At 36.3% G+C, this 26,810-nt stretch overlaps 1 protein-coding gene across 1 annotated transcript in view; it reads left to right on the top strand.

The window, feature by feature from the left end:
• Window positions 1-26,810, top strand: part of RYR2 (ryanodine receptor 2) — a 529,910-nt gene that overhangs the window by 409,556 nt on the left and 93,544 nt on the right. The window contains exons 71-79 of the mRNA XM_023728152.1: window positions 1,012-1,104; window positions 7,928-8,098; window positions 11,197-11,256; window positions 14,470-14,604; window positions 18,374-18,408; window positions 19,397-19,510; window positions 21,314-21,410; window positions 23,654-23,757; window positions 25,475-25,526. Coding sequence (XP_023583920.1) covers window positions 1,012-1,104; window positions 7,928-8,098; window positions 11,197-11,256; window positions 14,470-14,604; window positions 18,374-18,408; window positions 19,397-19,510; window positions 21,314-21,410; window positions 23,654-23,757; window positions 25,475-25,526 — 861 coding nt within the window. The remainder of the gene's footprint in view (window positions 1-1,011; window positions 1,105-7,927; window positions 8,099-11,196; window positions 11,257-14,469; window positions 14,605-18,373; window positions 18,409-19,396; window positions 19,511-21,313; window positions 21,411-23,653; window positions 23,758-25,474; window positions 25,527-26,810) is intronic.

Genomic DNA, 26,810 nt, shown 5'->3' with positions numbered 1-26,810 from the left:
TGTGTACTGCATGTATGCCTTTTAGACAGCTAAATCTGGGTTTGAGTACTCATTCTACCTCTTGGTAGATGTGTGACCTTCGTACTTAAATTTTCTGAACCCCAACCTTCACATCTTTGAAACATATATATTCATTTCTAATTCCCAGAATTGTTGCCCCTAGGCAAGTGCCCTCATTAAAGACTCAACGAGTATTACATATCAACTTAATACTTATAATTGTAGAAAGTTTGAGATTGTCCTGTGTAACCTCTAATTATATGGACTTCTTTTTTGGGGGGATGAAAATTTTCTTTATTACTTTCCTTTAATCCAGTTTTTAAAATACATAATATTTTTAATTTAAATTTTTAACTCTCCATTCTCCCTTCCCCCCACTTCCTGGGAACCACTAGTTATCTTTTGTCTCAGTGGATTTACCTATTCTAGATATTTCATATAAGTGGGATCATATAATATTTGTTCTTTTGTGTCTGACTTATTTCACTCAGTGTAATGTTTTCAAGGTTCATTCACATTGCACCATGTAATAGGACTTCATTTCTCTTTATGGCTGAATAATATTCCACTGTATGATATACAACATTTTGCTATCCATTCACCTGTTGATGTATTCTAAGGTTGTTTCCACTTTTGATTACTGTGAATAGTGTTGCAGTGAACACTGGTGTGCAAGTATCTGTTTGAGTCCCTGCTTTCAAGTCTCTTGGGTATATTCCTAAGAGTGGAATTGCTGGATCACATGGTAATTGTATATTTAACTTTTTGAGGAACTGCCAAATTGTTTTCCACAGTTGCTGCACCATTTTACATTCCTACTAGCAGTAGATAAGGGTTCCAATTTCTCCACATGTTCACCAACACTTGTTATTTTCTGCTTTTTTGATAATAGCCATCCTAGTGTATGTGAAGTGGTATTTCATTGTGGTTTTGGTTTGCATTTCGCAGTGACTAATATGTGGACTTCTTATCTCAATCATTTTAACTTAAGTTTCCTTTGCAACTTCTCAGAATTTCAAAAGAGAAGAGCAGAACTTCGTGGTACAGAATGAAATCAACAATATGTCTTTCCTTATTACTGATACCAAGTCAAAGATGTCAAAGGTATTACTATACTCTGTTTCACTGTTTTCAAAAATGTCTGAATTTAACTTTTATTGGTTGACGTTTTTAGACTTTTTGGATGTTTATAACTGCAATCTGATACATTTGGTAACATTATTTACTTATTACACGTACACATACACATTCACAAAATTGCCAGTCAGTATATGTAGAACTAGTCAATGTTATAAATTCATCAAAAATGAATATGTGTACTTATATATGTCAGATATATAGACCTCAAAATAATTAGCTTCATTATTTAAATACCATGTAGATAAATACCAGGTTCTCACACATGAGGTAGGAAGTATGCCTCCTTATTTTTGTTTTTGGTCTCACTTAGACTGTAGGAGAAGGGGAAGCTTCTTTTCTAAATAAGCACTTTAAAATTTATGCCTTTATCTTTTGAATTACCACTAAATTATAGCAAACAAATGTATCACATGAGGTATGTCATAGATTGAATTGTGTCCCCCAAAGATATCTGTCATCTTGGCTGGGTCATGATTCCCAGTATTGTATGATTGTAATCTGATGTGATTTCCTTATGTGTTGTAAACTCTATCACTATGATGTAATAAGATGGATTAGCAGCAGTTATACTGATGAGGTCTACAAGATTAGATAGTGTCTTTAGCCAATCTCTTTTGAGATATAAAAGAGAGAAGTGAGCAGAGACACATGGGGACCTCATACCACCAATAAAGCAGTGCTGGGAGCAGAGCACATCCTTTGGACCTGAGGTTCCTGCACTGAGATGCTCCCAGACCAAAGGAAGACTGATGACAAGGACCTTCCTCCAGAGCCGACAGAAAGAGAAAGCCTTCCCCTGGAGTTAATGCCCTGAATTTGGACTTATAGCCTACTAGACTGTGAGAGAATACATTTCTCTTTGTTAAAAGCCATCCACTTGTGGTATCTCTGTTAGAGCAGCACTAGATAACTAAGACAAGGTAGTATGTTAGTTTCCTAGGGCTACCATAACAAGAATACCACAAACTGGGTGGCTTCTAAGAATAGAGATTTATCTTACAGTTCTGGAGACTGGTAGTCTGAATTCAGCCTGTCAGCAGGCAGGGCAGATATTCTCTCTGAAGGCTCTAGGGGAAGATCCCTTCTTGTCTCTCTCAGCTTCTGGTAGGCCCCACCGTTCCTTGGCTTACAGCTGCAGCATAACTCTACCTTCATCTTCTCATGACCGGCTTCCCTCTGTCTGTCTCTCTTCCCCTCTTGTATAAAGACACCACTCAGATTGGATCAGGGCCCACCGACCTTACTCCTGTATGACCTCCATGTTAGCTAATAACATCTTCAAAGATCCTTTTTCCAAACAAAGCCACATTCACACATACCACAGGTTAGGACTTCAACATATCTTCTTAGGGGGACATAATTTATTCCATAACGTAGATATGCCGGCAAATTTCCAAATATGCAAAAAAGAGTCGTAATCTGACCAAGGAAATAAGTTTCTAGCAACTAAGTAAATTATGGGAAAAGAGTTACTGTGGGAGGTATACCTGCTCCCATGAAACCCATGAGCAACTGGCTCATCTGACCTGTTTCGTTGGCACCAATGTAGTCAAATAGTATTGCTTGATAGGCTGTGTCCCATTTGGATTTTTATGTCATGTATTTGATACTACAAAACATAAAGTAAAAGCAAGCGCCAGCTGAAACTTTGCATGACCTACATTTGTCCAACTGATAGAGCCTGTTACTACATGTGACCATGTTCTGGAAACATACATGGGAGATGATGACTTTTCTCTCCTTCATGTTGACAATAAGCCTGAAGAGCGAGACCACGTTCCTTCAGGAGATGCTATATTAAGAGCACGAATTTCATGGATATTTTGAACTGAAAGCTGTTACTGAATTTTTCTGTTTAGGCAGCGTGTTGTCAGTTTATGTCAGTGCTGACAATCACAGAGAAAGGAATTAAGAGGTCACCTTTTCCTTGGGGAGGATGACCATGGTTCTAGTGGATCATCAAACTTGAGACAAACTAAAGGTGTTCAGAGCAGAGGTTTGCATATCCCTCATATTAACACCATTTCCCTCTTCTCCATCGGTCTGGTCCAATGATTCTCAAAGCACACTCTCAAAGCATTGCACAGTCTGTAAACAAGACTGAGGCATCTATAAACATTCACTGGTAGTAGCTTCTCCTCCTATTTACAGGAAAAAAAAGGGAAAGTAATGGATACAAGCATCTTAGTTTTGACATTTCTCCCCAGATTTTCTCAAACATTTTTTTTTTAATTATATGACTACTAGCACCTGGAGACAAGTCAGATAGCAAATATTAATAATATTGATGAATAATTTTAGAAATTATTAATTATGCTTAGCTTCCTTGTTTTGTTTTTCAGTTTTTTGTTTTTTGCCTGCAATTTTATATCACATAAATATAATGAACTTTTTTTCCAGGAAACAGTGTTTCTAGTTCAAACAGTAGAGTCAGTATACACTAATATTTCATATTATTTTACTGAAGGAATCATGGTGCCCATGTGTTTCAGCATTCGGACACACTTGAATGTCATGTTGGCCATAAAGCATTGTAACTGCAGTTTTATCAGTATCATCAAGGTACTCCGCTGAACCATGGATGGCACTAAGGACCAAAAGTGGGATATAGTTAGAGACTGAGTGATATTTATCTCCACAAGCTGTGCTGTTCAGCTGTAGTGCCAAGAAGAGATAGCAGCAGGATGACTGAGGGCATGATATATGAAGTTGGAATGGACAGAGAAGTGTCTCCCCTGTAATCCTGAGAACAGAGAGGCACAGAAAGCTTTAAAGATTCCTGTAACAATATCTCAGACTATTTGCCTGGATGCAGCACAACAGCAGATGGATCACCCACCACAGATTCCTAAAGGAAAGAGTAACTCCTTTTCAACAGAGATTTAGACCAAATACTCATACAAACACAAACTCAAGGACACATTTTCACATGTCCATCTTTAGCCACCAAGCATAGGATAATCACTCTTTGCAGAGTACCATTTCCTAAATGAGAAGAGAAGAGAAAATAGATGACTAAGGCTGGCAGACTAATTTATAACATGGTAATCTGGGACATGAAACTTGACTTTGGTTTAAAGCAAAATGTATATAGTCCATGAGGCACGGAGAGGTCCAAAACCAAACCAAACCTGTTGCTGTTGAGTCATTTCCGACTCATAGCGACCCGATAGGACAGAGTAGAACTACCCCATAGAGTTTCCAGGGAGTGCCTGGTGAGTTCCCACTGCCGACCTTTTGCTTAGCAGCCATAGCTCTTAACCACTATGCCGCCAGGGTTTCCACAGTGAGGTCGGTGCCTGCAAAATTGGCATAATGCTAGGACAGTGACTGAATGTGGAAACCCCTGATGAGCCTTTTCTGGGACACGAACAATGGGGGTGACTACAGCAGCATATACACATCTCAAGTGGATATTCGTATACTTTTACTCATGTTTTTGAATTTGCATATGAGCCCTGGTGGTGCAGTGGTTAAGCACTAGGCTGCTAATCCAAAGGTCGGCAGTTTGAACCCACCAGCCTTTCTGCAAGAGAAAGATGTGAAATCTGCTCCCAGAAAGATTTCAGCCTTGGAAACTCTATGGGGCAATTCTACTCTATCCTGTAGGGTTGCTATGAGTTGGAATCGACTCTGGCAATGGATTTGGTTTTCTGGGCCTCCATATAGCGTGCTGTATGCAGCAGTTTCTCTTCAGTGAAATCTTTCTCCTTTGGCTGCCTGCTACATGCTCTCTCAGCCCTTGGTTACTGTTAGTGGGGTACTGGGCCCAGTGCACTGCAGCCTCTCTGGGACTTCTTTTAGACTATACCTTCCTCAATTATGAGCATGGTGCAGAACCAGGCAGTGTTTCGTTCTGTTGTGCATAGGGTCGCTATGAGTCGGAACCAACTCGATAGCACCTAACAACAGCATACCTTCCTAAGAGCAGGGGCCCTATTTTATTCACTTGGTAACCATAAACCACTGCAGCACTTGGTGCATACAAAAACCAAAACAAACAAACAAAAAAAACCAAACCCATTGCCGTTGAGTCAATTCCAACTCATAGCAACCCTATAGGACAGAATAGAAGTGCCCCATACGGTTTCCAGGGAGCAGCTGGTGGATTCAAACTGCCAGCCTTTCAGTTAGCAGCAGATCGCTTTAACCACGGTGCCACCAGGGCTCTGCACTTGGTGCATAGTAGCTACTAAATTAGTGTGGGTAAATGAAAGGAATTAAATTCAATTTTGATTTTAGAAAGTTTGGAATTTGACCATTAATCTGGGCTTTCTTTGTGTGTCTTATTTTGCTGGTGCTCCTACAGACTCACTGGTGCAGTGATACGAAATTACATAAGGTAGTACCATTATATGGCTAGCATTGCTGAAGTTTTTAATTTCATTACTTGATTTAAAAACTTACACAGAGTTTTTTGTAGGCTGTTGTGGTGTAGCAATATTAGAAAATTCTTTGTAAATTTTCAATGAAGGTACATGTAGTAAATAAACCTAATTAAAAATGTGTTTCCTGCTCATGATGTGATAAAGGAAAGAGCATGTCTTTTAAAGGCACACAGACTTAGAGTGCCAGCTCTGCCACTTTATAATTATGATGACTTTAACTAGTTTCTTAACTTCGCTTACCATATCAGCAAAATGTTGGTAATGTCACTTACCCTGATGGATGATTGTAACAGTCAAAGCAGTGTATGTACAGTGCCTCAAAGATTGTAGGCACTCAGCATGCTTTAACTAATATTATTGTAACAAAAATGATATTGGATATTCATATCTGATTCAAATGTTAGGGTATAGATTAAAAATTAAATACAATGGCAATTTAATAGCTTTAGCAGTTCTGTTTAAATTATTGAGCAGCTCCTCTGGGCCAGGGCCAGTGCTTCGTTCTGAATATAAAAGGGAATGAAATAGGTTTGGTTACTGCCCCATTGGGGCTCATGGTCTGGGACAGAAAATAGACAATAAACACAAACAAACAAAACAACTAGCTTATAAGTACCCAGAATATCTGATTGCTTATAGATTTCTTCATACTACTGGCGGACTTGGTCACCTATAAATGGTCAGACATTTTGTAACTTATCTTTTCAATTACGGATTTCCTGTGATAAAGAAAGCATAGTTATTTTTTGAGGATATGTAGGAATTCACTTGTCTAGTGTTTCCCAAAAACCAGCAGTTTATAGCTGCCATTAATGTGGATTTAAGTTATTTTTATTACACGGTCACTTAAATATTTATAAATATCAAACCTGGTAGAAACTCCTTTTGCTTATGTAGCCATAAAACCAAAAGAAATTTATAAGTCAAAACTCCAAAAACAGTGAAACCCAGACTCAAATACATTGGGTCATGTTGTTTTGCTGTAACTAAATTATCAGTAATGGATATCAGTATGTTTGCATAATTTATACAAATTTGTTTCATTTGTGGAATGATGATTAATCATTTGATTAATTCTTTTTATCGTTGTAGTTATTTTTTCTTTTTAATGAGGACTTCATTTAACACTACCGATCCATTATTTTTGGAGGGTTAGTCAATTTAATAGTTAAGTATTTACTGTGTTTTTTCTGCTAAACTTACTGAGAATGATCTTTTGCAAATGGGTACATATAAGAATGAATCCATGAAATAAGTACATCATTTGGAACATGAGCACGCCTCTGATTGCTACAGCCCAGAATATTTTAGGTTTGATGTAAGTAAGCTAACATTTACTGTGTGTTGACTTAATTGTCTCACTCCCTTCACTGTGCTAAAAATCTTCTTTCAACATCATGTTCTGATATATTTGTCTTTTTTTTGGGGGGGGGGATTATTTTTATGTTAAAATTCTCTGCTCTCCTTTTCCTAATAGCCCAAGACTGTTAAAGTAGTAGTTTTAATGCTTTATGTCATTATCTTAGAAATATTTCCAAGTTTAAATTATTGCTACAAAAAATTAAACATGCACAAAGGAGTAGACATGGGAGAATTGTTTTAATTTTGACCTTAGAGCATGCCATCTGAGTAGCCAGAGGAGTCTTCACTGCTTAATGAAAATGAGACTCTCATTTGAGGTGACCCTTGGCACCAGAATGATCCTTAATAAAATCGAAAACAGAGAACTGAAGTAGCATGACTTACACAGTTATAAGGGTGTCATCCAGATAATCGTGTATATTTAAGAAACACTGATTAATATGTTCCTTTTAATTTACTACAGAGAGATTGATGCTCTGAGGGGTCAATACAATAAGCCAAAAACAAACAAAAAACACTCATTGCCACTGAGTTGATTCCAACTCATTGCAACCCTTTAGACTATTTAAAAGGGTATATATATATATATATATATATATTTATAAGGGTATTATATATATATATGTTATATATATAATATATATGTTATATATGTCAGACATTTCTCAATACAAAAATGAGAAAAAATCCTTTATTCTTAAAATTTTTCTCTTAAGCATTGAAAATGATAGAACAATACAATTTCTCATATTTCTATCTGCCACCCTAACAATACAGTGTACATTTTCCTTCTAAACATCCACAGAAATGGATATTAGTGAATTGTAATGACTAGGGAATCTAATAACAGAACTTCAAATGCTAAGAAGGAGAGAGAAAAATTATTCTCAGAAGGGTATGACATTAAACAAAAGGGGAGGAGGGGGACCAACAGAAAATGAGGAAGACAAAGCCGCAATCAGGTTAATCTTCACAGGTTCAAGTTCTGAGTTTGAGAAAAGCAGGCACAGATCCCGTCACTCATTTTTGTTCCGTAGGCAGCTGTTTCTGATCAGGAAAGGAAGAAAATGAAACGTAAAGGAGACCGGTATTCTATGCAGACCTCTCTTATCGTAGCAGCTCTGAAGCGCCTGCTGCCCATTGGATTGAACATCTGTGCCCCTGGCGACCAGGAGCTCATCGCTCTGGCCAAGAATCGATTTAGTCTGGTAAGTTTCCTTTTCATGCCAGTGGTAATGATCATTTAACCTCCAGACTCCAGGGAGTTTGAACTCCTTTTTCTCAGTGCTCTGCATCAGTATTTCTTTTGCATTAAATATTTTATTAAGCAGTGTTTCTGCACTGGCTCTAGGACTCAGATAGAAAGGCTGCCTATTTTTTTGGAGGCCATTTTTATTTCTAAGTTATGTTAATCACCTCCAGTGGATATTGAGGAACCAAAGACACAGACAAATCACTGGTAGTGAAAAAAATGGATTTTATATGAACTCCTTTATAAGTCTTGTGATGAGACATCACATTCAAATTTATGAAGGGTCATTTTTCAGTGTTGGAAGCATAATGCACTGTGCTGACAGCAGACTAGATAAGGTGTTGACTTTTAAATAAGCAGCTCTTCTTCTCAAGAGTCAAGATTTAAGTTCTCAAAAAACTGGAAATAGAACTACCCTGTGATACAGTAATCCCACTCCTGGGTATATACCCTAGAAACCTAAAAAATAATGATACAAACAGACATATGCCCACCTGTGTTTACTGCTTTATTCACAATAGCAAATAAATAGAAACAACTGAAGTGTCCAACAGCAGACAAATGGAGAAGCAGATTGTGGTACATACATACAATGGAATACTACACAACCACAAAGAACAATGATGAGTCCGAGAAACTTATTATAATGTGGATGGAACTAGAGGGTATAATGCTAAGTAAAATAAATCAAGCATATAAGGGTAAATATTGTATGATCCCTCTTTCATAAGACAAGAATAGATAAATATAGAGAGACCAGTGTTCATTGGTGGTTACCAGGGAGAGAAAGGGGGTGGGATGGGGAAAGTATGGTTTATACTATACAGACTAAGTTATTTTTGGTGATGGTAAAAACAGCACCAAAGTAGATGTAGTGGGCACAGCACAGCACAACCAAAGTTAAAACAAGTGTTTGAGCATACATGGATGGATATAGGCAAATTGGTATACAGGTAGGTACAGGTGTGTACATAGGTGAGAACAGATAGAAGTACCTATAAGTACATGTAAATACAAATATGTGGGTGTAGGCACATATATTCATTGAAGATACAAATATGTATACTCCTTAGACATAACCAAACACCTTCTGACATAGGTTTTCTGGGTTTGAAGCTTAGCACCATAGTCTCAGGCAACAACTCAGTTAATTGGCATAACACAGTTCACAAAAATCATGATCTACGTCCTAGTGAAGTGAGTAGCATCTGGGATCTTAAAAGCTTGTGAGTAGCTTTCTAAGACAAAACTACTCTGCTCACTAGGAGCCAAACATTAAGAAGGTAACCAAAAGTGCAGAGAAGAAAAAGTCTACACAAGACACAACCTCATCTATCCTGAAACCAGAACTAGATGGTGCCTGACTACCACCACTGACAGCTCTGATTGGGGTCACTGTAGTTGATCCTGGATAGAATGGAGAAAAATATGGAGCAGAACTCAAATTGTTATTAAAAAAAAAAAAAAAAAGTGAGACAAACTGCAACAGTGGAGAACAGAGGACTCCCTGAGACTATTTCCCTGAGACAGTCTTTAAACCTAGAACCGCAGCTATCCCCTGAGATCACCTTTTAGAGCAATAGCAGAGCGACACACAGAATACAGGATATTACCTATAAGATTGGTGCCCTACTTGAAAAACATCAATATGAGACCAAAAGGTCAACAATTACTCAAAAGCAAAGATGTGAAGATAAGGGGCCAGGGAAACTAGAGTACTGGAAAGGGACCAAACTGAACACAATGTGTCACTGAACATTTTGTGTGGATATTGTCAAATTGGGCCCTAACCTGCAGTGTAAACTTTCACCAAAAACTAAATAAAATATTATTTTAAAAAATAGAAAAAAAAAAAGATTTACATTCTCAAGCTTTCTTTAATGTCCTCTGTTTTTCCTCTTCATGGTTATAGAGATGACAATGCAATCTTTCAAAAATATGCACTGGAATTGCTATTTTATATATTTTTTTTAAATTGGAGGGCATTTTGTCCCCCCCGATACCAGCAGAGAATCACTTGTATATGTAGAGTGGGCCACCAGAGCTGAGCTAATTGAGGGACGGGTGTGCAGAGTGGTCTATGTAGCTGTGTCGACAGTTGTTTCACATTGGGTGCACGGATGTATGCTCCTTGCAATTACTGGATCATGGCACATATTACTAGGTATTAAAGTAGTTTTGTGGAGAATCGAGAGAATACTGGAGATATATTTGACTTCATCCCAAGGGAATCCATGTTTCTTTTCTTTTTTTTTTTAAATTGTACTTTAGATGAAAGTTTACAGAGCAAAGAAGTTTCTCATTAAACAATTAATACACATTGTTTTGTGACATTGCTTGTCAATCCCATGACATGTCAACACTCTCCCGTTCTGGACCTTGAGTTCTCTGTTACAAGCTTTCCTGTCCCCTCCTGCCTTCTTGTCCTTGCCCCCGGGCTGGTGTGTCTGTTTAGTCCCATTTTGTTTTATGGGCCTGTCTAATCTTTGACTGAAGGGTGAAACTCAGGGGTGACTTCATTTCATAAGGATGTCCAGGAGTCATATTCTTGGGGTTTCTCCAGTCTCTGTCAGACCAGTAAGTCTGGTCTTTTTTTATTTTTTATTTTTGTGAGTTAGAATTTTGTTCTGCATTTTTCTCCAGCTCTGTCTGGGACCCTTTATTGTGATTCCTCTCAGAGCAGTCGGTGGTGGTAGCCAGGCACCATCTAGTTGTGCTGGATTCAGTCTGGTGGAGGCTGTGGTAGTTGTGGTCCATTAGGCCTTTGGTGTAATCTTTCCTGCGAACCCATGTTACTGCCTCTCTTCTTGTTACGGATTAGAAGCTCACTTCCCCTGAGTCTTAATGTACTTACCCGTGAAGTTAGAGTTGGTTGCATCGAGTCACAGTGGCATCAAGAAAATACCTGAAAGAGAACCCCCCAAATTTGTGGGATGCATTTGTATCTAATAAGGGGGTTTGTTCAGACATACACTATTTGAAAAGAGGTTTGCGTTATTTTTATTGACTTATGATCATTAAGACTTCCTTTAGGTAATATTTATTTCTTGACAGAAAGACACCGAGGATGAAGTACGAGATATAATCCGCAGTAATATTCATTTACAAGGCAAGGTAAGCTAAAGTTTATTCTAACTCACATTTAGTGTGTGTCTATATATATATATATACCCAAAGAACAAACCAATTGCCATCAAGTAAATTCCGACTCGTAGTGACCATATAGGACAGAGTAGAACTGCCCCATAGGGTTTCCAAGGAGTGTCTGGTGGATCCAAACTGCCAGCTTTTTGGTTAGCAGCCGAGCTCTTAACCGCTGTGCCACCAGGGCTCCATGTATATATCAATTAATCTCTCTCTCTAGAATAATCCTACAAATAATGTTACTTTAGCGATTAAGATAGTGAAAATATATTATTTTAATCAGTAATTTTATCCTACTTGCAAACTCTCTATTAAAAACTCCAAATATAATATGATACGTTGTTTAAAGGAGATAATTAGAGTGTCAGAGTTCGTAAACAGTCTGTCACCAATTGAAATAAAGTTTGGATATGCCCTTTGTATAGTTGAGCTTGAAGCCTTTGGGACATGGAGGCAGGTGTCCACCAGAAATTAGTGCTCAGAAGTTAAATACGTGTATTTAAGAGTCATTAGTACGTAGGCGGCAAAGAGAATTTCTGCAATAGGAGTAAATGCATTTACCCAGTGAAAGGAGTGTACATTTAGAAGAAAAAATGGATGGAACCCGAGATAACACCTACATTTTAATGATGAGAGAAAGAATTGCCAGATGTAGTTTTTTTAGTCCAGTAAGCATTCACTATTATTTGGAATTTTTTCATAACTGTGAATAAATTAATCATTTGTTCCCAAAACCTGTCATTAATCATTTGTTCCCAAATAGTAAGTAAAGGCTTACTATTTAGACTCAGTCTGTTTGCTTTTATTCTGGTATCTCTTCTGAAGATTTTTTTTTATTATTATGAAAATGTCAAATATGCAAAAGTAGTTAGGACAGTACAATGTATGCCTTTCTGGCCATTAAAATGTCACTTTCTAAATATCCAAACTATTCATTTTCTTCTAGTACTTTGAAATATAGTATGATAAAGATAAGACATGCTTTTACAATAGTCACAATGCACAAATACATATTTAGAGCAAATTTCATGTGAACTTTGATATGTACTCACTCGTAAATTTAATATTAACTTTTGGAGATTAATTCCTATTAGAACCTCTGTTCAGTCAGATAGCAAAAAAGATTTTGAAAATTGTTTAAATGTTCATAAAACCTCAAGTTGGACCTAAGTGAATCGGTTACATTAAAACCTTTATTCACCTTTATGGAAAGACACTAAATTTTGTTGTGGTGGTTGTTTGTTTTACATACACGGATTTTTTTTAGTAGATCACGTACCCCTTGAAAGGGTCTCGTGTATTCCCAGGGGACCCTACACACACTTTGAGGACCACTGGTCTAGTACACACAACTAGTGAGTAGAGACAGGAGATGTTCAGTACCTGTTAGTTTATGCTTATCTCGGGAAATGAGCAAATAAAGAAGGCTATTTCTTAGATAAGCAGAAAGAAATTGTTTCCTTATTTTCTAGAGATCACATGTAGGAATACGTTGCACAGTTTATATTATGTACTGGGGAGAGGAGGGAAGGGGGCAGAAAAGGAGACTTTTATAGTCAGTGTTTCACCTTCAAATGAATGAGACCTGAAAATAAAGAGGTAATGCATATACTTTTTGACATTTCAGTCTATACTTTGTTATGCTAGGAGTTGTGTGTACTTATGGAGCTACACAGAGTTGCAAAAATGAATTCTTTTGTTCCTAGCTCCTTCTTCAATACCTTGAATTGAAATTGTAGGGAGAGTAATACTGGGGGTGAGGGGAGTTTAGAGAAATAGTCTACTTATTTTGCTAAATACAGGTAAGAATGCATATTCATGTACCAAAGCATCATCTTCAGATGAAAAAGTACATGGAGAAAAAGGATTTTGTTTTATTAAAGAACATTGAGTATGCTGAGCTTTATATATTTTATATTTTTTCCTCTACAGAAAAGTTTGTTTTGAAATTTCAATCTATATTGTCTCAGACTAGTAATAATGAAGTTTTAGATGTTGTCCGTTTAATTCACTTCATAACACTCAGTCTCCTGTTTTTAATGGATGTTTCAAAGGGAAAGAGAAAGATAAGGGGGTTGCTTTGCTTATTGTTACTGATTTCCCTGCAGTCCCTGGGTTAAGAACGTCTGACTTATGTACAGCACGTAGTTACGAACCAACTCCCATAAAGCTCATTATATTAAGAATTTGAGGTACATACAATGGTTCGTAATAACATATGGGCACTACTTTGCAACACGAATCAAAACATTATTATTATTGTTACTGTAATTATTATGTTAAAGATGTTTCAGAGTATCTGGAGGTGTTTCTTTAATGATTTTTATGCGTAGAAATGTACACTGTATACTACAGATTAAGACGAACATTTGACTGACATTAGAGTCAAACCATACCCACTTGTGCTTACTTACATACAAATTCGACTTCAAGACAGATTTAGGAATGGAACTCGTTTGTAATCTGGAACTTCCTGTATACTAATTCTATATTACTTCTTTGAAGTTACGTGTTCCAACCCCTGTTAAGATGCTTATATTAGTATTTCTTCCTTAAAAACCTGCAGACTTCAGTCATGTTTCTACTTAGGAAATCTGACAGTATTAAAAGGTAAAATGTAAGAATGCCTTTGCTGTGTTGTAAGAATATGACTGTCTAGAGACCCTCGTTGATTTTCACTGTTTAGTATATTTGTTTCAGTGAGACTAAGCTCTGTTGTGGAGTCCCTCCATGTATAGATAAATCTGAACATATATCATTGCCTGTAAGAATAAATATGCAAGTCTTTTAACAGTTTGACTGTGAAAGGAGAAGAGACAGATAAAGGATTGCTTTGCCCATCCCCGTTTCATGACTCACTCCAACTTATCCTTAAGTCCTAACTGAAACTGCACTTGTTTAGGGAAATCTTCCCAACCACCAACAGATTATGTTAAGAATCATGGTACCCTATATTTCTTATTAGTAACCCTTATCACACTTGCACATATTTGTTTAATGTCTGTCTCCCCTACAAGATTATAAATTCCATGAGTCTTAGGATGTTGTCTGTGTTGATTTCTGCACAGTGTTTTAACATTGGCCTGTGCTCAGTATAATTTTTGATTGTCTCTTTAGAAATAGGTCTTCCCCTCTGTAGATTGTAACCTTGAATTTTATAAACTTTTTTTCTTTTTGCTGCAGTTAGAGGATCCTGCTATTAGGTGGCAAATGGCTCTTTACAAAGACTTACCAAACAGGACTGAAGATACTTCAGATCCAGAGAAGACAGTAGAAAGAGTATTGGATATTGCAAATGTCCTTTTCCATCTTGAACAGGTTAGATTTTGAATTTACTTAATAATGTTTGCATTAACCACATAAAATATTTTAAAAGGAGGATGTGTATTAATTCAACTATGGGCCAAAAAACATATACGTTAAGGATGTTCATTATAAAGAATATGTGAATCAAGAGTTTTGTATCTAATAAACACAATTTTAATCATATAATTCTTATAGGAATATGTAGATAATATATTTTGGGAGAGTAAAGCCTTTGTTTTATTGTCCTTTTCAAAATATTTCTAAAATTATACAGATAATTAGGATTATGTACTGAATTCTAAGTTATTATGCCAAAATCAGGAGTTATACCTGATTTCAAATATTTTATGCATATATCATTTTTTTTAAATAATATTTTATTATGTTTTCAGTGAAAGTTTACACAGCAAAGTAGGTTTCCATTTGACAGTTTCTATATGAATTGTTCAGTGACATTAATTACATTTTCCACAACGTGTCAACATTCTCTTCAATTGCGCTCTGGTGGTTCCATTTCCAGTGCTCTAGTTTCTCTGCCCCCATGTCTTCTCATCTTTGCTTTAGAGTAATTGTTGACCTTTTGGTCTCATATAGATTTTTTTTAATGATTGTATCAGTTTTTATTACTGGTCATAACAACATGTTTCATATATTATCTTTCACTAGTTCAATATTTGAAGTGATTTTTTTTTTTGGCACTTGCTTAGCCTTTCTTTTTATTAGAGTTTTTTTTTTTTTAGTTTATATTTTCTAAGATCAGGAATAAATTACATTTAGACAACAGCAATGCATTGATATTAAAATCATATGAGAAAGATGCTTTTATCTAGTTTTCCAGCTGTATCCTATTTTATACTACAAAGCTTATTGTGTGTTTGATTTTCTTTTTCATTACCTTTGCTCAGAAATTCTGAAACCAATAATATTTAAAACATTATCAATCAGTGGATTATGTTTTTCTATAACAGATCCTCTGGCTAAAGTAAAATATCTGCAATCAGGGATGTGTATTCTAATTGTCATGAAGTCCATTCAGCAAAGTAACATCAGATTTGGAAGCACACACCTAACAGAGTGATCTGTCCCTGTGCCTTTATGACAGCACATGCCTGACATGACTGAGAAGTTATTTTACACTGAACAAAAAACAATTAAACGCTCTATATCATCTCAGGAACTTCGTCACATAAATGTTTTGAAGAACATTTTTTTTAACTTTGTATCTCTTTTGACCATATTTGAACATAGTAGTGTATCAATAATAAACATTTTACTTTGAATCCCATTTTACAGGATCTGGCCAGTTAAATAAGATAAAGATATCATCTAATAAGGAGTCCCTGGGTGGTGCAAATGGTTAAGCACTCAACTAAAAGATTAATGGTTCAGCTCCACCCAGAGGTGCCTCAGAAGAAAGGCTTGGTGATCTACTCTCAAAAGGTCACAGCCTTGAAAACCCTGTGGAGCAGTTCTACTCTGACACACATGGGGAGTCAGAATCGACTTAATGGCAACTGTTTTTTGTTTTTTTTGGGTTTTCTGGTATTATCTAGTATAATATGTTTTTAATTTCCTTCTTGCTTACTCAAATGCCCCTCAAAATGTTAATAAACTCTCCAATGCCATGTAATTTATTGGGATACACGATGAAATTTAACTAAGAAACTCATAGACCATATGGCTATCAACACACATTCACATTATATAACACTTTCAAACTTAGTATTTTTCCCTTAATAATTCTGTAATATTTTTCATGAAATACTATATAAATAAAAATTATCATCATGCAGCAGATAGCAAGACTCGAAGTAGTAACATTCTAAACGATTTATATAAAGCCATAGAATCGTGTTTTGACAATTATATACACATTCAAAATTATTCTTAAATGTTCATTAAATGTCTGTTGGGGTGCCAGTTCTGGAAGCATTACTCTACCTGAAGTTTTTAATTCTTTCTGATTTTCATACACTTATCAAGATTTACTTGAATGGATTTTAAATACAATAAATGAAGCCTATTGAGTTCTGATTAAATTTTTATATTCATAAAATATATTCAATCATGCTGAATGATTTCATTTGTGAAGTAGTGAGATTCACTTTACTAAGCATCCATTTATTCTTTGAACCCTGGATGCCCTACCATATGCCTGCTTTATGCTCAGCAGGTACGGGTGGTTGAGTGCTATCCCTGACATACTGTAGGGAAGGATGTGGACAACATAGATAAACATGTCATGATATAGATGTACTTGGATAATAAAGTGTCTGAAGAAGGTTATCCAAGGAGCCCAAACTTAATCTAGGTGCGAGGGAGGTAATCCCTGTGTAAATCTTAAAAGGTAAATAGAAGTTATCTAGGAAAAGGTAGGAGTCCCTGGGTGTTGCTTAAAGTGCTTGAAGGCTAACTGAAAGGTTGGAGGTTCAAATGCACTTAGAGATGCCTTGGAAGAAAGGTCTAGTGATCTACTTCTGAAAGATCGCAGCCACTGAAAAACCCTATGGAGCGCAGTTCTACTCTGACACACGTGGTGTTGCCATGGGTCAGAGTGAACTCGACAGCAACTAGTTTTTTAAGAAAAGGTTAAGAGTATCAGATTTCAGTTAAGACCAAGTACTCTTAAATACTAAGGATAGAATGAGGCTGATTGAAATGAAAGGAGGATTTTTGAGTAAAAAAAGAAATTGTCAGTTTTCAAAGACTAGAAAATAGGGAACAATATCTGTATATAATTTATTTCTTTAATACTCCTATTCATGTTAATTTGTAACTGAGTCATAGAGGTTGCTAAGCTCAGTGCAAAAACAGTAGGTACACGGAAATACTTACTGATTTAATTTATCTCAAATATAGGCAAACTTTAAAAATGTATGTTTTGCATTATACATCTGCTAATTTATCTCATGAGAGTGGGCTGTCTCCTTAGAATTTCCTAAAACTCAAACTCTAGCCAAGCTAGCACATTCACACATGGAAGCATTCAGGTAGTCTCAAGATGCATTTTGGTGTTAACCATTGAGTCACAGATTGACAAATATCCATTTACTTGATTTACAGAAAAGCTCGCTATACAGAGTTTTTCATTGTATAATAAAACGTTCTGCCAAATAATAAACTCCATGATGGCAGAGACCTTTTCTAAACAGCTCACTTTGTATCTCCATTGCCTAGGTAATCAGTATGTATCATGACTATCACCCATGCTGATCGGAATGCCTTATTCCCATAAAAAGCAACCATTTACAGCTTGGATCTCAAAATGGAACTTTAAGTTGAAATGGCTTGGGCCTAAATGAACAACATTATCCTTGATTCTGTTTTCACGTATAATGTTAAATTTCAACAATGTTTTGCTTCACTTAGTACATTCATGAAGAAAACTGACGTGGACAGTTGATCTTCTGGGAGGGAGGATCACAGGAATAAGTTTGTTTAGTGGTTAAGAGCTAACTGCCAACTGAAAGGTTGGCAGTTTGAACCCACCAGAGGTTCCAAGGGAGAAAAGACCTGGTGATCTGCTCCTGTGAAGATTACCACTTAGGAAACCCTATGGGGTAGTTCTGCTCTATCACATGGGATCACTATGAGTCAGAATCAACAACAGGGACAAAATAAACAAGTTGATTCTTGTATATCTCTAAACCACTATAGTCCAAACATTCTTAATGTTTTCTTTAGGCAATATTACATTCATATTTTGACCCTTTTAATACCACAAAGGATAATAAATTTAGTTTTACTTTTGAGTTAACATAACCATTTTTCTTTCTTCCAGAAATCTACATGTGTGGGCTGGAGATATTACAATCTGGGAAGTATAATGTTTAATTGCCTAGAAATTACTAATTTTAGAATCATGTTGGGATTTTCTTCTCTCTTACTTATAATTAATCTCTTTTTCCTCTTGCAGTTCCAAACACCCTTAGCTAATATATAGAGCTTGCTTGCATCATTTGTTGCCACTGTTGAAGTCTCATTTGTACCTATCTAACAAAATAGTATAAATATTTTAACATTTCTGCAAAATTAAATCCTTTTACCCACTCCTAATACTATGTTCATGAAGCCTTGTCATCTTCTACTCATCCTGTAATATTAAGAAACAGTAGAATTTTTATTAGAATTTTTTAACCACCTCTGTTCATGTTTAAGGAGCTCTGGTGGCACAGTGATTAAAAGCACTCAACTGCTAACTGAAAGTTTGGCGGTTTGAAACCACCAACCTCTCCATGGGAGAAAGATGTAACAATCTTCTTCCATAGAGATTTACAGGCTTGGAAACCTTATTGGGTCGCTATGAATCAGAATCAACTCGACGGCAGTGGGTTTGGTTTTTTTTTTAAATTCATGTTTACTGCTATCACTCCACAGATAAATTAGTTACAATGGATGCATACCTAAGAAAGGAGTAATTTTTTATGTAGGCAGAAAATATATTTTAGAACCATAATGTAAAAGGCAAAGAACATTTTGAGAGAATGCAAACAGTTTCATACACAATGGTTTTATATTTCCTTGATTTTAAAGATGACATAGCTTCTAATGCGCACACTATTGGGAGAATATAGTATTTTTATTAAAGAAACTTTACAGCATTTGGAGCTACCTCAAATTTAGTATTGAGCAATTGTTAAGACTTGGGCTTTCCCTTAAGAACTTGAAGGCCCTTTTGGAATTGGAATTCCAAATGTAAGTTAGTTAGAAAGTGCAGCTGTCTAGCATTATATTTTTGAGGCTAGTTTGGAGCGTAAATGATTTACTTACGTGTTTGTTTGTTTGTTGATCTTATTCTACCTCAGGTGGAACATCCTCAGAGATCTAAAAAGGCTGTGTGGCACAAACTGCTGTCTAAGCAGAGGAAAAGGGCAGTGGTAGCCTGCTTCCGAATGGCTCCCTTATACAATCTCCCAAGGTCAGAATTTGTTTAATGTGTGTAATAGATTATAGTTATTGTCCCTAATAAGGGATAGGAGTCTAGCCTCTAACTAAACATGAGTCCAGTAGCCCAAGAGAAGGATAGGAGAGGTTTACTGCTCTTCTGTGTAAGGTTTGATCTTGTTTTTCTTTTTTGGCTATTCCCAGAGGACTGTGATCTGAAATGTAATTGTTAAATGACTCCTAAATACCATTGCAGACCTGCTCACCTATGTGAGGCGAGATGAGTAATTAGGAGCTCATTCTTTAGGGTCAGCCTACCTGGATTTGAGCCCTGGCATCTCCACGGCCTGGCCATGTGGCATAGGTCAAGTGACTCACCTGTCTTCATTGTAGTTTTCTCTTCAGTGCAATGATAGGCCCTACCTCATAGAGCTGTTCAGATTATTTAATTGGTCAGTGTATACAGAGTGCTTAGAACTGTGCTTGGCACAATGAATCTTAGTTGTTATTATTATTGTTGTAATTATTAGCATCTTGGGGAAAGAATTGATATGGAACTGACTTATGGAAATAATGCAAATACATTTGACAAACCCAACAACCTTCTCTTAGAGGTATAGGATGCAGAGACATAACCTGGTTAACAGAGACATAATCTGGTGCATTCAAGTCTGGCTTGGTGGCCTGAGGAACCATTTTGGTCTTGCAGTTCCCCTATAAATTGTGCTTTCACACTCTGAACTTGATACAAGTGCATGATTCCCATGCCTGCTACACAGGACTCAGTTCAGCTACAGTCCTTTATGAAACATCTCTAACCGAGCCACACACCCCTACCTCTTTCAACTTGAACGCTTCTACCTATTTGTTTCCAAGACACATTTGTACACACCTTTAGTGGTAGCATTTTACTTCGGTTTTGGGGCTATTTGTCCCTCTGATTCAGATGTTGAGATCTTTTAGAGTTTTGTTCAATGTTATATCCTTAGCACCTAGAGTGCTACCTGCTCCATTGGCATTCAGTAAATGAATGAATAAAGGTAGGGAGTAAGAAAAAAAAAAGTCCAAAACAAACAAAAGGTCACACCTCTGCCCTGAGCTTAGACAGTGTTCTATCTTTGAGGTTACTGAGGAGGTGAAGGTCCACACTATTTAGGTTGTTTTTCTTTAGAGAGGATACAGGGTGAGAGTTCAGAGGCTGAGCTCATTTCAGTGGAATCAAGTGTTGGCCTCACTCGGATTATTCAGTGTTCACGTCTCATCAACTTCACGATGGTTTTCTCTGATTCTTCCGGTCACTGGTCTTTGATTTTATAGACCACTTATCATCAGTTTCCTAGAATTTAATCACTGGATATATACTCTTATGTAGTTCAATTCATATATTTTGCTTTGGCATCCTCAGGGTACCCATGTATTGTCAACTCAAGCGTGGAGTCATTCCTCTGCTGACTTGTTCCATTATCTATCAGAGCCACCTATGTCATAATAGATACCACTCAAGAGCATCTATCCGATGTGCTTTTCATTCTTTATTTCATTTTAAGACTCACAAAACTGAAATGTAGTAGAGGTCAGCCTAGTTTAATAAGTGAGAAAAATGAAAATTGGAAAAGTTAAATAACTTGCTCAATGTTAGAAAGCTTAGAAGTGACTGAGCCAGGATTTAAACCCACATCAGTGTGGCCCCAGGAGCCTTGCTCTAGCCATTGCATATGTGTTGCCTCCCAATCAAGAATAGAAAGTTTAGAGAACAGTTGATCTAGTGATAAGCACCCCTGAATACCTTTTCAATTTAAAAACAAACCCTTTGTTTGAAATTGTGCTTATCTTCTAGGCATCGAGCTGTCAATCTCTTTCTTCAGGGATATGAAAAGTCTTGGATTGAAACAGAAGAACATTACTTTGAAGATAAACTGATAGAAGATTTAGCAGTATGTTTTTAATGGGGTTATAAGATGAAAGACGGTTTGGGCTTGGCAGAATAAAGTTGGTGTGGGAAGTTCTCATGTAATACTGAAGAAAAATATCATTACAGTATGTTGGTCTTAGGAAACTTTTTATCTCAGTTATTCTATATTCAGTGTTTAGGGGAAAGTTCACTCTTTTTATTTCAGAGCAATCTTACCAACCTCAGGTGATTTGGCATTTAAGATGAAAAAGTACTTTATTATTAACTAAATTTTGATGCAATTATTCTCTTAAACCCTTCCTCAAAGCACCTTTAAACCCTCCAGAACCAGTATAGAACTATAAAATGCTAAAAATAAGCTGAAGGTTAACAAAAGCCAATGAAAAGTTTCTGATTCTAAAAACTCCACAGGGCAGAGAAGCTGGACTGGACAGGAGAACAGCAGACAGTCATGATAGATGCAGCGCATGCCAGGTAGAATGCTAGTCTAGCTGGCTGTTAAGGAGGATTGTTACTGCCACTGCTGCATGCAGGAGTGATCATCTCAACCTTTTATAAGTCACGAACCCATTTAAAAATCTGATGAAGACTTTGGGCCATCTTCTCAGGGAAATATATAAGCATACTGTCTCATATATTTTTTTTAATAAAACGTATATCACAAAAAGTTTGCTGTGTAAACATCTTAAGTATACAATTCAGTGACATTAATTATAGTCACAAAGTCATGCAGTCATTACCACTGTCTATTTCCAAAATTTTTTTATCATCCCAAACAGAAAGTAATCGCTTAAGCAATAACTCCTAATTACCCCCAACTCCCAGCTCCCAAACGTTGATAAACATCTGTCTCTGTGCATTTCCTGTTGTAGATATTTCATATAAGTGAAATCATACAGTACTTGTCCTTTGGAGTCACACAGACTTTTGCAAACTAGTTCAGGATGCTTCGTGATTCCCAAGTTAAAAACCACTTGTCAATAAGTTTTTTTTTTTTTTTTTTTGTGTGTGTGTGTGGTAAATGTATATGTAACAAAACATTTGCCATTTCAACAATCTTCACAAGTACAGTTTACTGACATTTATCACGTTCATCATGTTCCCAAATTTTTTCATCACCCTTAAAGAAGCTCCGTGTCCCCTAAGCAATGAGTCCTCCTCTTCTGCTCCTTCCACCTGCCCCTGGTAACCATTAATATACTTCGGTCTCTATACACTTATCTATTCTAGATATTTCATATAAGTGGAATCATACAGTATTTGTCCTTTTGTGACAGACTTATTCCACTCAGCATGTTTTCAAGGCTCATCCATGTTGGAACATGTATCAGGATTTCATTTCTCTTTATGGCTTAATATAAAAGTTATTCTTTAACTCACAGATTATTAAGGGATATAATACATAAAACTAATCCAGTTCTTAAAAAGCCTAACATCTGTCTGCCCTCATATTTTCTTAAATAAATTCATTTTGTCTTTAGAATCAGAACAACCCATGGAATGTTTGGATGTCTTGTAGAAATTTGCCCAGAACTCACAACATTAAGCCTTAAACAAGGAAAGAAATCTTTCATGTAGACAGAAAATCAGTCTAAATGAGTGACTAAGTTAATGAAGAAATACAATTCATTAAATCAGTCAACAACAACAAAATAATTAAGATTAGTTAATTCTACAGTTAATAAAAATGATTAGTCAATTTCCTTGATGTTAAAGTTTTATCCAGTAATTTTTTTAAATTTCAAAAGTAACTGAAAATGGAATAAAATTAATATTTAAGCAGTTCGAGCATTAACTCATTTAACATTTTTTTACTGTAATTATTTGTGTGGGTAAAGAAAATGTTTCATTTCATAATCAGTTTGCATTTTTGTGTGAACTAAATTTTTATACTTGAGGTGACAACATTTTACTGCAAATCTTCGTAAATTGAGCCCTCTCTAGAGCTAAAATCTGTGTAGCAAATACACTTTCAGCTAGTTATGATTTGGCTTTGTAAGAATAGCATTCAGAATTATTAAATGAATGTTAGTTATCTTTGCCCATACTCTTTTTCGGTTAAATTGTAAATATCTCTGTTTTAAGCTATGTAGTTTTCCACTGGTAACATAATGTAGACACATATCACACACACACACATACATATCAATAGCAGAAAGAGAAGGACTTTCCTTTTATTCTTTGTGCCTAACTATCATATTTCGCTTGGATCTGAGTGGACATTTCACTGAAATGTGAAATTATATAAATATGACTTTTTTGTAGAAACCTGGAGCAGAACCTCCAGAAGAAGATGAAGGCACTAAGAGGGTTGATCCTCTACACCAGCTGATCCTTCTGTTCAGTCGAACAGCTTTAACAGAGAAATGGTATGGTTGGAAAGGCTCACATGATACATAGGAGGCACAGATAAAGTCCATGTCGGAGTATTTTATGTATCATGTATTCATGTTTCAATTTCATCTTGTTCTTGTTAGGAGAGAGAGTTGTTCAGAGAATGACCAGTTTGACATATACCTATGTACATTCTCCCTCTTAGCTATTCATTCAATTTCAGATCTGGATATCTATGTGTTCTAATTTTTCTTAACAGCTTGGAAGTTAGCTGATTTAGTTGATTCTGATTCGTCTTAGAAAATGATTTTTCTCTTTATCACAAACAGTTTTATAAATAAAACAAAAGAGCCTGAAGCTGATTCTAGTACCAAAAATATATGGAGATTGATGGTGACCCAAATTTTCCCGGGTAGATTGTGACTCCCCTGTGGGATAGGTGTTAGGAAACCTTTGGGGACCTGATGAGCCATCATCTCAACTTGGAGTTTTCTTTGAGATCTATTTTAAGGGTACTTCCCCATTTTTCTTGGCTCCTGCAGTCTTAGTCATGAGAATTCACCAAAGCCACAAAGGGCAATATGTTTCAGTTAAATAAGAAACATATTCCTATGCCTGATAATCAGAATGACTTCAGCCTTTGCTCATTACAAGGGGCACTTCACAGATTAACTCTGTAGAAGAAGCATTTCAGAGGTTATAAAATCTTTATCTGCCTCTGTGCTGTGTGAAAGAAAACCTACCTTGCCCCAGGCTTTGCCTGTTCTGTGCAAAACCTGGGACATAATTTAATTGACAGTCTCTGTCCTCAGAAGTCTTGAAGACTTCATTTGACCACTTGCATGCCATGATAATGTACATTTCTCCCTCTTAGCAAATGTAATCCATCCTCTCTCTCACTATTTCTCTCTCTCTTATTATTTCCTAACTAACAAAATCATCTCATCCCTAAGCATAGAGCAACTGTCTGTCTGGCATTGTCAGGTAATGAGGTATTTCTCATAAGTGAATGTTTCTGATGGCTGAAGTTTAAAACTGCTGAGATGACTGCAGATTTTAGGGGTTTATTGGTGGAAACCATTCTTAATATATTAACGGTTTCCATCTTCTTTAAAAAAAAGATAATAAACATGTTTTAACCTTAATTTTTAAGGATCATCATTGTGACCATCTTATTTTTTAACTGTATAGTAACATGATAATTTGGGGAGTCTTTCCATCAAAGGAGCCCTGGTGGTGCAGTGGTTAAGTGATACGGCTGCTAACCAAAAGGTCAGCAGTTTGAATCCACCAGCCTCTCCTTGGAAACCCTATGGCTCTGTCCTGAAGTGTTGCTATGGGTCAGAATCAACTCGATGACAACCGGTTTGGTTTTGTGTTTTTTCCATCAAATGTCAAATGTCACTTCTGCTGTCAAAGCCCCTACCTCGTTTAAATTTACTTGTCTCAAATTTTGTAGTTTGAAAAAATTAAAGTTGTTACATGTGCATTAAATCATTAGACCATCTATTTTGTGAGTCTTGAAGCTCTCTTCTGTAAGGTAAGGTGGGATAGACTTTGAGAACTCTGAGATCTTTCATTTCTGATTCTAGGATATTTTTGTATGAATAATATTGCCAATGATTTGTGTTAATTTAATTTCAAAAAGCATATTCATTGAAAATAAGCAAAGATTATTATATACAGTGATGGTATTTTTGCACATGATTAGCCTTCTACTTAAAAATTGATTTTTTTTCTTGTTTTCCATAGCAAACTGGAGGAAGATTTTTTATATATGGCTTACGCAGATATTATGGCAAAGGTAAATAACTATCCTTTCTGATTTTTAATGTTCAGTTTTAATAAAGGGAACTCATTTTCATCTAACAAAGATTAAGAATCTGTGCGTTTCTGGAATAAAACAGAATATTAGTGAATCTTAGAAACATAAGTGGCATTAAGCTCAACTTCTACTTGTTGCGTGAATATCTGCTATAATTTCCTTGACAAGTAATCATTGTTTACTACTTTAACATTTTACTTATGGGGTACTCATTAATTTTCCAAACAGTCATTCATTCAACAAATATTTACTGGGCATCGAGGTAGTGGGGATAAATGGTGAATAAGAAAGAAACACATGTACCCTGCCTTCCTGGGGTTTATCATCTGATGGGGAAGACAAGATTTAAACAAATGATTACGAACACTCTGATAAGCATAATAGCAGAATAACTATTAGGCGTTTTGGATACAGGTCATATAACATAGTAGTGGGACCTGCTTAGTCTAGGGCTTAGGGAAGTTGAATGTTGAAGGATAAGTTGGCCAAGAACAAATAGTGACAACTAGCATTTATTAAATATTTATTTCATTTAATCCTCAAACAGGAGGATGATTGAGGAGGTGAGGATAAAAGAAGAGTCAAGGTTTCTCTGAGTCTTCTGACTTGGCAACTGGGTAGATGATGGTGTCATTATTGAGATGGAGAGCACAGACTAACTGCAGGCTTGGGCAGGAGAGGAAGACGACAGAGTCAAATGTGGACATATTTAAGATGCCTGGGAGACATCTAAGTGGAGATATTTAGCATGTAATTAGGCATTCATGTCTGGCTTTCAGTATGTCAGGTAAGGCTTATACATACAGATGTGGGATTCATTAACATTAGATAGTAATTGAAGCCAGAGGAATGGATTATATCGCCCATGAAGAGAAGAAAGCCTAGGAAGGAACTTGTAAGGACACTGAATTGTAAGAGATAGTTAGAATAAAAGGAGCCCGTAAAACACACACACACACACACACACACACATACACAAGAATCTTAATTGTGAACTGATATAGGAGATATGGGAGGAAGTGTGTGGCCAATAAAATCATATTTTGTTGAGAGGCGGAACAAGGTAAGGATTGAAAAATCTCCAGCATATATTACATATATATTATGGGGCTATGGTGAGGATAATTTCAGAGAACTGGGGTAGCAGTGGGAGAGGGGCATTAGTGGTGGAAGTGCCATATTGTAAGAACGTGAGTTGTGATTCAGATATGGGGAAATGTAACATAGACATTTCTTTACTGAGAAGATCAAGAGGGAGGAGAA

The sequence above is a fragment of the Trichechus manatus genome, unplaced genomic scaffold (assembly GCF_000243295.1).
Source record: "Trichechus manatus latirostris isolate Lorelei unplaced genomic scaffold, TriManLat1.0 scaffold00021, whole genome shotgun sequence".
NCBI lineage: Eukaryota > Metazoa > Chordata > Mammalia > Sirenia > Trichechidae > Trichechus > Trichechus manatus.
This window is presented reverse-complemented; position numbering and strand designations above follow the sequence as displayed.